Genomic DNA, 15,733 nt, shown 5'->3' with positions numbered 1-15,733 from the left:
GCGGTTTTTTTTTTCTTGCCCCATTTCTAGAGGTTAGAAGTCCAAAATGAGTCCAATGGGGCAACAAAAGGAATTGGTAAGGTGAATCCCTTCTGGAGGCTCTAGGGGAGAATCTGTTCTTTGCCGGTTTCCAGAGCCCGCCCATCTTCCTGAGCTGTGGCCTCTTGCAGCCCTGGCATCACCTCCCACCTCTGCTCTGTCATCGCACCTGCTCTTTCTGTCCCTCCTGTCTCCTTATTACAAGGCCCCTTGTGATTATATCGGGCCCACCTGCATAACCCAGGATAATTTCCCCATCTCAAGAGCCCGAATTTAGTCCCATCTGCAAAGTCCCTTTCGCCGGGTAGCCTGTCACCAGTTCCCAGGATGAGAATGTGGACTTTCTTGGGGGCCACCATCCAGCCTATCACAGAAGTGAAGTGACTAGTCCCAGATCACACAGCAGGACGCAGCAGAGCTGGGAGTCTGAGCCAGGTCCTTCTGGCCCCAAAGCCTGTGCTTCTGACCACAGTTCAATACAACACTCCACAGACTGGGAGGGGGGCAGTGATCTCCGGGCTCACATGCGCTATCACTGTCAGTCCCGGTCCTATCCTGTCCCCCGACGCCACGAGCTCCCGCTCTAATGCATATGATGGCCCCTGCCTGTCTGTTCACGTGGGGGTCTCCCCAGACTAAGCATCAGGGCCCCTCTCTTGCAGCTTACTCTCGGTCAGTGTTTGTTGAGTGAATATATGAGTGAGTGAGCAGAGGCTGCTGTCTCCAGCCCCTTCCCTCTGGCCCCTGCCCCAGCTTGAAGATACTCAGCAGCTTGTGAAGCCACCAAGGATGCCTGGCTCTGGGACCTGGTCCCCTGCTCTCTCAGGGACGTCCATCCCCTCCAAGCCGCCCACACCCTGAAGGAGGGCCTGCCCTTCCTGAGGAGAAGAGACACGAAGACTGAGCACCTGGCCTGGAAACAGAGGACATGAGCTTCCCGGGTCCCTCCCTTTGCTAGGAACTTCCAGAGGCCAGTGCTGTTGGGCCCGAGGACCTTAGTGCCAGACTCAGCCCTCAGAGGCCCCCACTCTGGAGCCACAACCCAGCCCCTGCTGGCCTGCCCCTCACCCCTCTGCACCCCTCTGCTTGCTTTCTGGTTTCTGTTCTTCTAAAAGTCACCTCTGCCCCGCTCAGAGCGTTCCCATGCACAGCCTAGGACTGTGGCAGCATTAGCAAGTTGAAAACCCAATTATGTTTTGATTATTCTAGTCCTAGCCTGACAGAGGTTACTGTAAGTCACACTGGAATTGGGAGGGAGGGGGAGGCAGCACCTGGGGCCAGTGCCCGGGGATCGCACTTAAAAGATGGATGTGACAGGGACCTGGGGCTCGGAGGTTCGGGATTAGATCAACATGGCCGGGGCTGACTGGTTCCAGGAAAGAGGTCATGTGGTCAGCAGTTGACGGACAGCTCAGGCAAAGCAAAGACTTCAGGCTGGGCCTTCCTGGCCCGAGGAGATGCCAGGGCTGAGTGCCCAGCCTGGAGATGGATGACATGAGGTCCCTGGATGTCTCCCCTGGGCACTGGTGCTTTGCCAGGAGCTCCCAGAGACCAGTGCTGTTGGGCTCAAGGACCAAACCACCGCAGCCCATTGTGCTCTTCCAGAACATCACCGGCCCCTCCTGGGATCCCAGGGTTTTCTCTGAGCATCTACCCAGACCCAACAACTGGCCTCTTACCCTCAGGCCGTGAATGAGGAAGCCAGGCTCAGGACCAGAGGGTCCTGGGGGCCCAGAGCCTCCTCCCTGGCCAGGTCTGATAGAAAGAAATATCAGTTGCCTAGGATCGAAGGAACCCCTCCTGATTCTTTGTCTTGGAGAGCAGCCATCTCTGGGGCACCGAAGGACTAAGGGGGAGTTGGTCACTGGGACCCCTCTTACGGGGAGATGGGACTGGCTCCGTGAAACTGAATTCTCAGCCATGACTCCTCCCCCATACAGACACGGGCACCCCATGTATAATGGTTTGGGGGGCCTGGGGAGCCCCTTGCTCCCTCCAACCCAGGGCATCTGGGAGGCCCTGGACTATGGCATCCTGAGCTCTGGGCTGGGCTCCGCTGGCGCCCACTGTCTACGCAGACACACGTGGGGCTGCCCCTGTCGCATTAGCAGCCTCACCTCGTTTGCTGTGGCTGTCCCTCGAGTGTCCCCACACGGTCTGCCCGCCATCCCACCCTGTGCTGCGGCCCCCTCCCCAGCCCTGACATAGCAGACAGTCGCAGCTCCAGCTGGGGGGGCGAGTGTGGGGGATTAGATGAGTCATCGCTGTGGGGGCAGACATACCAAGTCCCACATACGCACAGAAACCACACATTCACACACAGAGAGACAGACACCCTCTACACACACACACACACACACACACACACACACACACACTCCTTGTGTGCACAAACAGCAGTGTACACAAAGTAAGCCCCATACAGACACAGCCCACTCAGGGTGAGCCTCAGTCATCAACCCAGAGCCTGTGCTCTGCTCGCATGCACACTCAGAGACACACACACACACACCATCACACATCAGATTCTCCAGACACACACTCAGAGCCCTTACTTCTAAATAGAGAAAAACATATACACACATGCGCCTGTGCCGTCACACACACGCACACACGCGCACACACGTGTGCACACACGCCAGGCACTCTCTCTCGAGTCCCCTCATTCGCTCGCCTCCCTCCGCCGGTGCCCCAGGCAGGCAGGGTAGAGCCCCGGAAGCACAGGGAGGCTGTGACCCATCACCCATCCTGCCCGGGGGCAGAGCTGTGCCTCAGGATCAGCTTCGGTTCCCCCTCCCGAAGAAGGGCACTGCCCTGTCCGCCGTGTTACCCCAGCTCCGCTCCCACAACTCTGTGCTTAATGGCCCATCTCCAGCTCCTCCGAGAAAGGGCTTCGGCCGCCACAGAGAAGACAGAAGTTACATCTCAGGAATCACCTCCCAGGAGGGAAGGACTGTGAGTCTCTGAGGGTGAGCGAGGATGGTGGGATCTGAGGAGCTAGGAAGGTCCTGTCCTGAGGCGGGCACAGCCACGGTAGCTGCCTGATGCCCAGGGGGTCGCTTGTCACCTCCCTGTGGTTTCTGGAGAGCCCAACGTCCCTACCTTCACACCTGCTGTTTCCTCGACCCGGAACCTTCTCTGCGGCTATCTCAATCCCCCTTGCAAGGCTACCTCCTCATTTTTCAGGTCCCTGTGTTCCTGCTCTAGGAAGTCTGTCCTGATGCCCTGGCTGAATCAATCTGTCCTTCTGGGCCATTTCCCAGCTCTCCTCGTGCCATAGTGCGCTTGCTGGGCTGTGAGCCTCCTGCCTCCGGCCAGCCTGGGCGTGTCTGGAGGACCAAGTGCCTCTCTCTGGCAAGGATGTGGGTATACCTGGAGAGGGTCACAGACCGGAATCCCTGCTCTGCATCTGCTATGTGGCCTTGGGCAAGTTCCTGAACCATGCGAGCCCAGTGTCCTCTTCTGGAAAATGGGGGCAATAGCGACTGCCTCCCTGGCCTGGCCGGAAGATTAAGTGGGATCACGCACGGGGGCCTATACGAGCAACAGCCCTCTTATTCTAGCTCTTTGCCTGGCACACAGCTTAGTCAATGTTTGTTGAATTAGCCAGCCCCTCTGGCTCCCCACTTCCTGCCCCCATTTACCATCCATCTTGGGAGGGGGGAAAGCAGGTATGAAGGGAAAGGATTGGGGGCAGAGAGAACGGGGGCTGGGAGATGGGCCAGCCGGGCGGTGCAAGCACCCCTGTGACCCGTACCTGTGCCATCATCCTCGTCAGCTGGTGAGGCCGCGAGGAGAGGTGGAGCTGGGATTCCCCTCTGCGCTGCGGCCCTCCGGAGCTGCCCAGGGCCCGCCAGCACACAGTAGGTGCGCTCTGAACGCCGAGCGAGCGGAGGCATGAATGCCGAGTGAACGCGAACGTATGAATGAACGGATGGACGCATGAATGGAGGTGGGATGGAAGCCTGAACTGGCAAGCGAGGAGGAATGAGCGTTTCCCCCGCCCTCCCGGTCTCGGGCTGGGCGACACGAAGCGGAGACCGGCTGGGGGCTCGCCTCCCCGCCGGCCCCTCCCGCTCGGCTCCCCCCCTCCCCGCGGCGCGCAGCCCGGCGGAGCCAGCGCACAGCCACAGCCCGCGTTGGAGCCGCGGCTCGCGCCCAGCCGAGCGAGCCCAGGCAGCGCAGCCTTGGGAGGGGGCTGCCCCGGACCCCTCCCCCGGCCCGGGCCCCTGGAGCCCGGCCTTCGGGGCTGGGAGGCGGAGTCCCCGGTGCAAGGTCCGGGGAACAGCAGCCGAGGACGCCGGGGTCCCGGAGCCAACAGGTGCGGGGCTTGGGGGACCCCTCCCAGGCCCGGGGTGGGGGTTCCAAAGGACCCTCGGCGGGAGCCAAGAGTCTCGGGGCATAACCTGGGTGCTGGAAGGCAGGGTCTCCAGGAGGCTCTGCCCTCCTCCCGGCAGGCTTCTGCAGAACCCCCAGCGCCCTCGTTCCTCCACCTTTTTCCCGCAGCCCCCCACAAATCCCCGAGGTGTAGGGAGGTCCCGCTGAGGGATCGGGTCCGTCGGCACTTGGAGGGGGTATGAAGGAGACCCCTCGCCCTCCCTCAGTGGTCTCCAGGGACAGGCAACCCTCCTACACACGTCCGGGGTCGTCCCTGCCCAGCCGCGGGAAGGAGGGGTCTGAGCGAGCGAGGAGGGGCGGGGAGCGAGGCCGATTTATGAATGGAGAAAGCGGCCTGCGCGCCGGCCCAGCGACTCCTGGCGGCCGTCGGGGCGCATCGCGGCCGCGGGATCCAAGTGGGGATGATCGGGGGTCCGAGGGGCCTGGCCGCTGGGCCTGGGCTCTCCTCTCTTGCAGGGAGGTCGTCAGTTCCTTCCGTCACCCTTGCCGCACTGTGTGTCCTACTGGGGAGGGTCCAGGTCTGGCGGGCGGGACCTGGGTCTCTAATGCCTCCCTTGACCGTTTTTTTTTCAACCAAAAATTCAGGCCTGTGAACTGACTCAGGAGAGAACATTTGCAATTGGGCTGGCTTCCCCTGGCAAACCTGTGGTGTTTCCTGGTTTCAGACAGACCCGGCAGAGTAGCTTTGTGACCTTAAGCAAGGGGCTCAACGTCTCTGAGCTTCCGCAAAACAGGGTTCTTTAATGGTAACCAGAGTCGGCCCTGAAGCCGGCTCCCCTTGCCAGTGTCTGGGTAAAGCACTTGGCACACAATAGAGCTCATCATGCCTCACCGCGGCCCTGTGAGGTAGGCACAGTTATTACCCCTTTGGATGTGGGAAGATGGGGAAACCGAGGCTGAAAGGGGAGACGTGAGGTAGCCAAGAGCAACCTGCATGGAATTGAGATGCAAGCCACATCTGTCTTTCTCCACCGATTTCCGGCTCACCGTCACCGTCACTAAAAGCACTATGAGAACTGAGGGAGTTTATATGCAAATTGCCTGGCACGCTCCTAATGTTCTTTCTTCCTTCCTCCCCTCCTTCCTTCAGGAGGTTTGGGGCTGGGACCCCAGAGACCTGCGTGCGAGGGAAGTGGGCTGAGGCCTGGTCTGGGCTCCCCTCCCCCTGCCGGGCCCAGGAGGCCCCGTGGCATCAGCAGCGCCTGAGCTCATGGAGCCCTCGGCCACCCCAGGGGCCCAGACTGGGACCCCCAGTGGCGGTGGGGAACTGTCACCATCACTGGTGCCTCCCGACTACGAGGACGAGTTCTTGCGCTACCTGTGGCGCGATTATCTGTACCCGAAGCAGTATGAGTGGGTCCTCATCGCTGCCTACGTGGCTGTGTTCCTTGTGGCCCTGGTGGGCAACACGCTGGGTAGGTGTTTAGGTCCCTGTGGTGCTGCGGACCTCCCCTGGGGACTGGAAGGTGTCCTGGGCCTGGCTCCTCTCTATCCCCCTCCCCGACCTCCCCTTGGCTGGGTGGCACGCGGGGTGGGGGAGCGTGGCGGAAGAGACTCACTTGTGAGGGCGGGCATGGCTCTGCCCATGGCTTCACCTCCTTCTCATCTTCCCACCTCCGCCCTGCCCTGCAGTCTGCCTGGCCGTGTGGAGGAACCACCACATGAGGACGGTCACCAACTACTTCATCGTCAACCTGTCCCTGGCTGACGTGTTGGTGACGGCCATCTGCCTCCCGGCCAGCCTGCTGGTGGACATCACTGAGTCCTGGCTCTTCGGTCATGCCCTCTGCAAGGTCATCCCCTATCTACAGGTGAGCTGCACCCAGACGCCGTCCATCTGTCACCCCAAGTACAAAAACCACGGCCTTGCACAGACCTCGGGACACGGTGGCTCGGTTCCTCTGCCGTGTCATGCTCTACTGTCAGCAAGGCCAGGCCGTGAGGCCTGACCCTAGAGGACACAGACACAGCTCCACACACTCAAACAGAGATCCCCTCCTGGTCACACCCACAGGCCCACGTGCACACAGCCCTTGGACACACGTACAGTCACCTCCAGGTGCCTGGGCACATGGCGAGGAGAGAGACGCAGCCCACGGTGACGGACACAAATGCACGCTGAGCCTGCTCCCTGGTTCCGCCCCCGGCCGGGCCCTTCCCTCCCCCAGCGGTGGGAATCAGGATGTCCAGATGGGGTTGGGAGGGTGGAAAGAGGGCTGGCCACGGGCCAGAATGGCCCCCCAGCTGCAGCCCTAGACCCTCTCCCTGGACCCCAGAGGGCAGGGGGCGCTCCCAGGGGGCAGCATGCACTTCCGCCTCTGTTCCTAGGCTCAGGTCTCTCCCGGAGGGAGGCTCTTTCCTCACAGCCCCAGGAAGGGATGGCATCCCTGGGCGGAAAGAAATGCTTCTTGGATTTCCATTGTTTTAAGATTTTCCATTCAAAGGATTAACCCTGGAGATGTGATAATAAAGACAGGGTGGGGAGCAAATGCACTTTAGGCAAGTTATTTAACCTTTCTGTGCCTCCTCATTTGTAACGTGGGGTTGTCTGGAGGATAATGAGGACAGTGCCTGGCACGTAGTAGGTCCCATAGGCGTAAGTTATTACTCTTAGTAGGGAAGCACCCACTATGTGCCAGGTCTTGACCTGGACATTTTCCATCCATGATCTCATTGATTCTCACAAGAATCCCGCCAGGCGGAGGACATAATCCCATTCTGCAGATGAGGCTCAGAGAGGTTGAGTGATTTGCCCAAACCCACACAGCCCGTAAGTGGTGCGGGCAGGATTTGCACCGCACCTGGCAGCCTGGCATTTCGGGACTCTGAGCCCCATCACTCACCGCATGTCTGTGGGCGGCCCCGAAGAGGACTGACGCTGTGTCCCCACGGGGCAGGCCGTGTCCGTGTCAGTAGCAGTGCTGACTCTCAGCTTCATCGCCCTGGACCGCTGGTACGCCATCTGCCACCCGCTGTTATTCAAGAGCACCGCCCGGCGTGCCCGCGGCTCCATCCTGGGGATCTGGGCTGTGTCGTTGGCTGTCATGGTGCCCCAGGCTGCCGTCATGGAGTGCAGCAGCGTGCTGCCGGAGCTAGCCAACCGCACCCGGCTCTTCTCCGTCTGTGATGAACACTGGGCAGGTAATAGGGGGAGCCTCGAGCAGGCATCCCTTGCGGGCACTTCTGGGACCCGTACCCCTAGGACAGACATCTGTCAGTGCGCTTCTGGGGTGGGCACTCCTGGGGTGGCCATCTCCCAAAAGGACACCCTTGGAGCAGACTTCTATGGGGTACCCTCCCAGGGTGGGTAACCCCTTGATGGATGCCATAGAGCAAGCATCTAGCAAAGATACCTCCAGGGTGGGTATGTCCTCTAGTCTAGACATCTGCTAGGGCTCCCCCAGGATGGACCCCCCCCAGGATGGGCGACTCCAGGGTCTCTCTGCCACGGTGTCTGTAAGAGGCCCAGTCTATGGCTCTAGGTGGGGCAGGGTGGCCTTGCTAAGCAGAACAGGCTGGAGGCTCCCAGAAGGGGATTACCTCTTGACCTCGTATCTCTTGACCCCTGCAGATGACCTCTATCCCAAGATCTACCACAGTTGTTTCTTCATTGTCACCTACCTGGCCCCGCTGGGCCTCATGGCCATGGCCTATTTCCAGATTTTCCGCAAGCTCTGGGGCCGCCAGGTGAGGCCCACTCTGGTGTCACTGTCTGGGCTGGGAGGGGAAAGGGGTCCGAGTCTGAGGGAACAGACAGAACCTGCCATCCCGGCTGCCACCAGAAAGAGGCAAGGCCCAGGGACAAGTCAAAGTCAAGGCCAAAGCGCTGGGGCCTACCCTGGAACCGAGCAGGAACTCATGCTGGTTTCGGAATCTCGTGTCTAACCACCATTCTGACACCAGCGGCTGCCGTTCTTTGTACCACGGACCCCCAGCTAGTCTCGCCTCCGATCATCCCCAACTTAACATAGGAGAAAACGAGACCAGAGAGGCAAAGCCACTTCTCCCAGGTCCCTCAGCCTGCCAGGAGAAGACCAGTAACATTCCAGTGCTCAGGTCAGCAGCACAACAGCGCCTCTGTGTTTTTGCCAAATTCGGCACTTTGCTCACAACGTCTTCACAACAATCGAACCGAGGACGCAGTAGTAGCCCCTCCGCAAATGCTGAGTAAGGGCCGCCAACCTGCCACAGCTGACAGGTGGCAGAGCCTTTCTGGTTCTGGGGCTGCCTGCTGGCCTCTGTTACGGACCGACCAACAGCGGGTTCAGGGTGGGGCGGGATGGGGGTGGAGCGGAATGCTCAGAGGTTCCGGGCACTAGGGGGCCTAAGTTCTGGGTCCCGTGCCTGGGCAAGAAGAGGATGCAGACCAGAGTGTGACCAGCCTGCCGTCCACCAACACCTGCCACCTGCCCCTGACAGCCCCCCAAGTCAAGATGGCAAGAGTCACTCACTATCCTTCTCTGACAGACAAGAAGGCCAAGGCTCAGAGAAGGGAAGTGAGTTGAACGAGCTCACACAGCACAGGAGTGGCTGAGTTGGCCCTAGACCCTACTTTTCCTCAACTCTAGCCCCATGCCCCTCTTTTGGGGGGTGACCCAGGCATCCAGTGGGGTGAGAGGCTTCAAGGATGTCTGTGGCTGCTCCGGAAGCCCAGAACCATCCTAGCTTTCTGGGCAGGGAACTAGGCAGGGACCTAGGCAGGGACTGTGCTCCGAGGCCCAGGCCATTCCGTGCGGCTCACCTGCTCACCTGCTCGCTCCTTGCCCAGGCCTCCCCAGTGCCAGGCACAGGCCGGGCTGGGGGGCCCAGCCCACCCCGCACCCCTACTCCCACAACGGGAAGCGATGGCCTGAGGAGGATGGATGGGCCGCTTGGGAGGATGTTCGAGTCTCCTGCCTCTCCGAGGGTCGGTTCCTTCATCTGAAACTAAGGGCCGGTAACACCTTCCCCGAAGGCACGAGCTCGTGGGAAATTCAAGCGCAGTGTTCACTGTCCAGGGTCTTGGCCTTCCTCGTGAATATTAGGTGCCTTCCCTTGGCCCACCTCCACCCACCGCTGCCCTCTCCGCGTGTGCCCGACAGATCCCTGGCACCGCGTCGGCCCTGGTGCGGAACTGGAAGCGGCCCTTGGACCAGTCGGCCGAGCAGGGCCAGGGCCTGAGCGCAGAGCCCCCGCCCCGGGCCCGGGCCTTCCTGGCTGAGGTGAAGCAGACGCGGGCGCGGAGGAAGACGGCCAAGATGCTGATGGTGGTGCTGCTGGTCTTTGCCTTCTGCTACCTGCCCATCAGTGTCCTCAACGTCCTCAAGAGGTGAGCGTGTGCGGGGGGAGCCGGTGGCCTCTCTGCTTTGGGGGAAAACCGGGCTCCAGTACCCACCCCCGAGTAGCCGTGGGGCAGGCCGTTTCTCTTCTCTGAGCCTCCCAGCCTCGATTTCTTGCCCCGTAAACTGTGAATAATGCCAGTTGTGGCCTGCGGGGGTGTTGTGAAAATCCCTCCATCCATTCACTCAACCCTCAGCTCGCAGGGGGGTGGGAGCACCGTGACCTCGCGCACGGGACAAAGTGTCCGCCTTTGCCTTCGTGGAGGCGACGTCTAGCGGGACCGAGAAGTAAGTCTCCACCGTCCTGGCAGGCCGGGGTACTGCTACGAAGACAAATAAAACAGGGAAAGAGGACAGAGAGTGACGGTGACAGGGGTGAGTGGGGTTTTGTGCATTTATTTTTTAATCTTTTTTTAAGATACAATCGTTTAAAAAAAAAAAAGGCTCATCAGAGGCAATGACATTTGGCAGGGACCTGAAGGAAGGCCTGCGGGTGTCTGGAGGAATAGCACTGGAAGCGGAGGGGACAGGGGCTCAGCAAGAGAGGGGCGCCGGGAAAGAGCAGCGGGCTGTGTCATGAGACAATCCCAATGTGAGCTTGTGCGTGGCCACTTCCTGGATCACTTCCTGTGACCTCGAGCATGTCACTCCACTTCCTGCACCTCCCTAGCTGAACAATGGATGATGTCTTGCTTGCTTGACTCGTCACATTGCCGTGAGGGTGGGTGAGGAAGTGGGTGACGGGTCCCAGGGGATCTGATCCCGGTGACTGAGCAGATGAACCCTGGTCCCTGTCCCGACACCCACCCTGGGCAAACTCTCTGCTCAGGACCTCAGACCTAAAGGCCCGGGAACGGGCCACCTGGTGGGACAGGAGGGGCAGTGGGAACTCTTGCACTCGATAGCCACTCGTGAGCTGTGTGACCTTGGCCGACTCACTTTCCCTTTCTGAGCCTTGGCTTTCCTGTCTTTTAGATAAGGATGGTGACTCTCGCCCAACATAAACAGGATCACAGACACGCACGCCTACCCCATTTCTGACTGTCCTCGCTCTGGTCCTAGGGTGTTCGGGATGTTCCGCCAAGCCAGCGACCGAGAAGCCGTCTACGCCTGCTTCACCTTCTCCCACTGGCTGGTGTATGCCAACAGCGCTGCCAACCCCATTATCTACAACTTCCTCAGCGGTGAGCGGGCCGGGGAGGCAGGGCGACGAGGGTGGCAGCCGTCCTCGGGACCACAGTCTGCCCACCCCCAACCCAGGTGAATAAAGGGATGGCAGGAGAGGACGGCCCTGCTCCCGCCTTGGGCTCTTGAGCTGGCTCTGAGAACTCCCATTCGGGGAAGGCCTGGCCCTGCCCAGGAGCCCTGGTCTGAGTGGGAGGCAGGCCACACTCCCCAAAGTCGCCAAAAACAGCTGACCGGCACCCAGGATCCGCTGGTGCAGATCATGCAGACCAGTGAGTGGGTGCGAAAGGAAGGGGCTAGGCCAGCTTCCCCCCCTCCCCCTGGTGCCTGCACAGCAGGACCCCCAGTCTGGCCAACACAGGCTCCAGGGGGAGCCAGGCCTATGGGAAGAGGGCCCAAGCCTGAGAGGATGACTGCATAACCCAGTCAGCCAGACAAGGGAGGGTCGCCAGCAGAGGCAGCCCAGGGCCGGGGAAGGGCTTCCCCATGCCCAGCTGGACACGGACTGGCAGAGTGGCCGGAACATGGGGGGCTGTCCCTGGATCCACCAGCCTCCCATACTAGCCTTCTTGTTCCCCTCTCTGGAAGTCCGGGCATCCCTGGTCCCCTAACCCCACCCCAGCCCTCCCCCCTCTGCTGCCCCACTGTCTGCACCTCCTCCCCCAACCTCCCAGTCTCCGGGGGGTAATACCTCCACCCTCGGACCCACCTGGGCTCAGCAGAGGTGCGGCTCACTAGATCTCTGGCTCCAGAACTAGGCCTAACGAACTGGTCCAGATGCCTGCTCAGGCCTGGGAACAGTAATCTTTGGGAAAAGGCTGAAGAAGGAGGGGCCGTGGATCCCTATCATGACCCTCAGTGAGACTCAAGAATTGCTCTCCGAAGGCGAGCTGGCAGTCTCCAGCTCGGGGTGGGGGTGGGGGGCGGGAGCAGAAGAGCTAAGGGCTGCAACAGAGGCGGCAGGCAGACTTCCTGCCAGGCATTCCTGTCTCCCCTCCGTTTACTGAGCACCTACTGTGTGCCTGGCCCTCCGCTGGGGCCGCAGAGAGGCTTGCTGGCTGATGAAGTGGGGTCGAGGAGTTTTCTGCTCCAGACGCAATCTGTTTCCTCGCTGTCCTTTGGCTGACCGAGCTGGCTACGGTAGTCCCTTCCTCCCAACTCTGTCCTCCCCTTTGAGAGAAGGGCTCTGGAATGAGAACCGGGCCTGACTTCTGGCTGGGTGACCTTGGGCAAGTCGCCGCACCTCTGTGCGTCTCACCTGCAAAGCGAGGATAAAGGATGCCAGCCTCTCAGGGTGCTGGGACCAGCAGGGGAGGGGTGTGGGGGGGCAAGGCAGAGGTGCCCAGCTCGGTGCCTCATGCAGGCTGCTGCTGTCCTTCCCGTCACTGTGGGGCGCAGGTGGGGAAAGCCTAGCCATAGCGGAGTGAGTCCGAGCCCCTCCACCTACCCGCCAAGGAGGGCAGCGATGGCCCCAGGCCCCCGAGCCAGATACCATATTTCGAGCCAGGCTCAGAGCCAGAGCACAGTCAAGGAATCAGATGAAAATTGCATTTCTCCTTGGGAACTGCTCCGGGGCCTCTGTCCTCACTCTCCCTGGCGATGCCGAGGTCGCCTTGGGGCTTTCTCCTTCCCAGCTCTACTCTGCCCGCCCACCCCCTCACCGGCAGCTTGGCTGGAGCTGCGTGGGTGTCCCTGGGCCCAAGGCCCTTCCTGCTTCATCCGTCTCCTCATGGCTGTGTCTTCTGTCTCCAATAAGGCAAATTCCGGGAGCAGTTTAAGGCTGCCTTCTCCTGCTGCCTGCCTGGCCTGGGTCCCTGCGGCTCTCCGAAGGCCCGCAGCCCCCGCTCCTCCGCCAGCCACAAGTCCTTGTCCTTGCACAGCCGGTGCTCCGTCTCCAAAGTCCCCGAGCATGTGGTGCTCACCAGTGTCACCACAGTGTTGCCCTGAGTGAGGGCCACCCTGGTAGCTCCAGGGGGTGCAACCTGCTTTCTGCCTGGGCTGCTCCCCTGGCTCCTGGGGGACCCACCTCCTCGTGGAGACTGCTGGATGCAGTGGGAGGCCCGGGCTGCAGACCTGGTTTTCTGCCTGTTTAACTCTGGGCAAGTGACTTCCCTTCTCTGAGCCCTGTCTCCTAAGCAGGATTGATGGGAGGATTAAGCATGCTCGAGAAAGTGGAAAGCTCTTTGCAGACTGTGAAGTATCGTGGACAGGATTATCATATTCCTCTCGCGTGGCTGTGCCCCACGGTATCATCCATCCCCATCATCCTTCCGCAGCTTGGCCTTCCTCCCAAAGATCCCTCTCCCACCCAATTACAGGCCTTCCCTGGAGTCTGCTGCACAGGTCCCAGCGGGCAGTTCCATCTGGCCCAGTGGCTCCAGCTCCAGCCCCAGCCCAGCTGTTCTGAGGCCCACGTGACCTAATCTGGGTCCAGCCTTTCCCTGGTAGGCACACAGCCCCATCCTCACCGGGTGCCGGCTGCACCACAGACTGGACCCTGTTGGCTTTCTGGTGTGATAGAACACTCTCCGTGTGGCCATTTGGCATGGAGGCCAGCAGCCTGAAGCAATTGTAATTAAAAGCCTGGCACTGAATGTTCCCTTTCCTTGTCATTGCACAAAATCTGTGCTGCTTAGGTGAGGCGAGAGAAGGTGGGGAAGCTTGGGGAGGGGGAGAAGACCAGGCAGCACTGGGATGTTAGTATCTACTGACTACGCCCCCAGCCCCCCCCGCCCCGCCCCCAACACACTGGATCCCAGACGGGCTCCCAGCCAGGCTTCAGAGCACAAGCGGTGCTGCCGCAGGAGGGGCCAATCTTCGGATGCCCAGGACCTGGGTCCTTGACACATCTGTCTGCTTATGGGCCCAGTGGCCTATGGGAGGTAAGGGAGATGCGGGGGGTTGGCAGCAGGGTTAACAGACTTATTTACTGTCATCTCCACCTTCTTGGAAATCAGGCTTGCATTTATTTTCTATGAACTCACAGGATAAAAAGAGAAAGCCACAGACGTGCTCCGTCTGCCACCAAGATGATTAGAGGGCCGCCAGAGGCCCTGCTCCCCGTTGCCAGAGCAGGAAGTGGAGAGCAGTCTCAAGCAGGGCTCCGCTGAGGGCGGAGACATCTGGCAGGGGCCAGCTGGGCCGTGCGCGCCACCGGCTCTGCTTCACTTGATTAATGGAGCTCCAGGCTCCCTCTGACCTCCCCCGTCAAAAAATGGGGCAAAACCATGGCCATGCTGGGGGCCCAGCCTAGAAATGCTTAAGCGCCCCTCTGCTTAGACATCACTGTTCCCAGAGCAGGTGGAAGGTATGGTCTAAGTATGTCATCTGCTCTCTGGATGACTCACAACCCAGTGCTTGTGGCCGGGCCCACAGATGTGCGGCTGCTGCCAGTGGCCTGGGCTGCCCCGCTCCTTCTTCACTCCCGCTGGCCTTGCGATCCAAAGTTGTTTGCAAAGTTTCGTGTAGCCAGGCTTGGAGGTGCTGTGTGCAGAACGATGTTGTGAAAGCTGGCTGCCAAGCTCAGAACCAGCCATACCCACAAGGACCAACCTGGGTCGGGGGCTAAGGAGCCCTGGCTGAGCACAGGGCTGACACGGTGCTTGGCACCATTCTATAGAGACAGGTTTCAGTAGACACTTGTCCGCTTGTTGGAGCAGACCACAGAAGCTTCCTCTAATGGCCTCCATTCTACTCTTCACTGCTGGCTGAATCCAGTCCAACGGTGGGCCCGAGGCCTCCACTTTGGGAGGTTCAGATAAACTGGAGAAAATTCAGAGGACGAGGACGCCAAGGTGAGCAATGCTCAGGGAAGAGTTGCAGAAGAACCTGGGACTACCCAGCCCAGGGAAGCGAGGCCTCGGGGAAACATGGTGGCAGGTTCCAGGTATCTAGAGGTGTGGCAGGCACGAAGGGGTGATAGAGCTTCTGGGTGGCCCGAGAGAAAACCGTAGTCTGTGGGTGGTTTTCAAGGTGGCAGGATTTGGAATCTCATCAGGAAGAAGTGTCTGCTAGTCAAAGAGGAAGCCTGCTTCCTGGAAGGGCACTGAGCTGTCACTGGAGGCTGGCAGGCAGAGGCGGGACTCACAACGGGGCAACGGAGAGGATTCTAGCCATGAGTGGAGGTTGGCCTTGGGAACTGGGTTCCACCTAAGTTGGTGCTAGCATTCTCGCACGCCAGCAGCCCAGAGGACAAAAGGGCTGAACCAGCCAAGCCCAATAGACCTGCAGGGCCTCACTGAGCTGCTTCCTACCACCCTCTGCAGGGACCAGGGCTTTCTTCATCCCCAAGAGCAAAAGGATCATCACACCATGGCCTGTGATAAGGCCTCCCAACAAACCAGAATGTCTGCTGTCTTGGCTTTTGAATGAAATTCTGTCAGCTCACTACAGACATTTGGTGTAGACTGGTTATCACGCTGATCTCAAGATCCAGCTAGCAAGGACAGATGTCTGTGCTTAATAAAAATGGGGGGAAAGTTATGACTTAATAAATGCAGCTTGTCTGGAAGATAAAACTAGGGCCTGAGATAATCGAAAGGCCAGCTGTGAGGTCCGGGGTGGTGCCTGTAGTCAGAGCGCCAGCCCTAAAGCAGCGATAAAACACATGAACCTGGCCCCTGCCCTTCAGCTCCACCCCGGTAAATGGGACCAGCGCCGTGTGGGCCTGTCCCCCAAGACGCTTCTTCCTGGAGTACGGCGTGTACGTACACGTTCGCTGAACGAAGAAGAAATGAGTGGCTGAAAGGACGCGCAAATCGCACCAATGAACCTGCAGCTGGGAAGGTGGGATG

General features: G+C 60.0%; 1 protein-coding gene across 1 annotated transcript; it reads left to right on the top strand.

Moving 5' to 3' along the window:
- The first annotated feature begins 5,600 nt into the window (after positions 1-5,600).
- On the top strand, positions 5,601-15,593 carry HCRTR1 (hypocretin receptor 1). The gene is made up of 7 exons (XM_045782256.2): positions 5,601-5,852; positions 6,070-6,248; positions 7,335-7,578; positions 8,009-8,124; positions 9,519-9,745; positions 10,818-10,939; positions 12,697-15,593. Exons 1-7 carry the CDS (start codon positions 5,648-5,650, stop codon positions 12,885-12,887), a joined length of 1,284 nt encoding a protein of 427 aa, XP_045638212.2. The 5' UTR covers positions 5,601-5,647; the 3' UTR covers positions 12,888-15,593.
- The last annotated feature ends 140 nt before the right edge of the window (positions 15,594-15,733 follow it).

The sequence above is a fragment of the Ursus americanus genome, chromosome 33, assembly GCF_024610735.1.
Source record: "Ursus americanus isolate L20-20 chromosome 33, mUrsAme1.1.p, whole genome shotgun sequence".
NCBI lineage: Eukaryota > Metazoa > Chordata > Mammalia > Carnivora > Ursidae > Ursus > Ursus americanus.
Note: the sequence above shows the minus strand (reverse complement) of the source record. Positions and strands in the feature narration are given on the sequence as shown.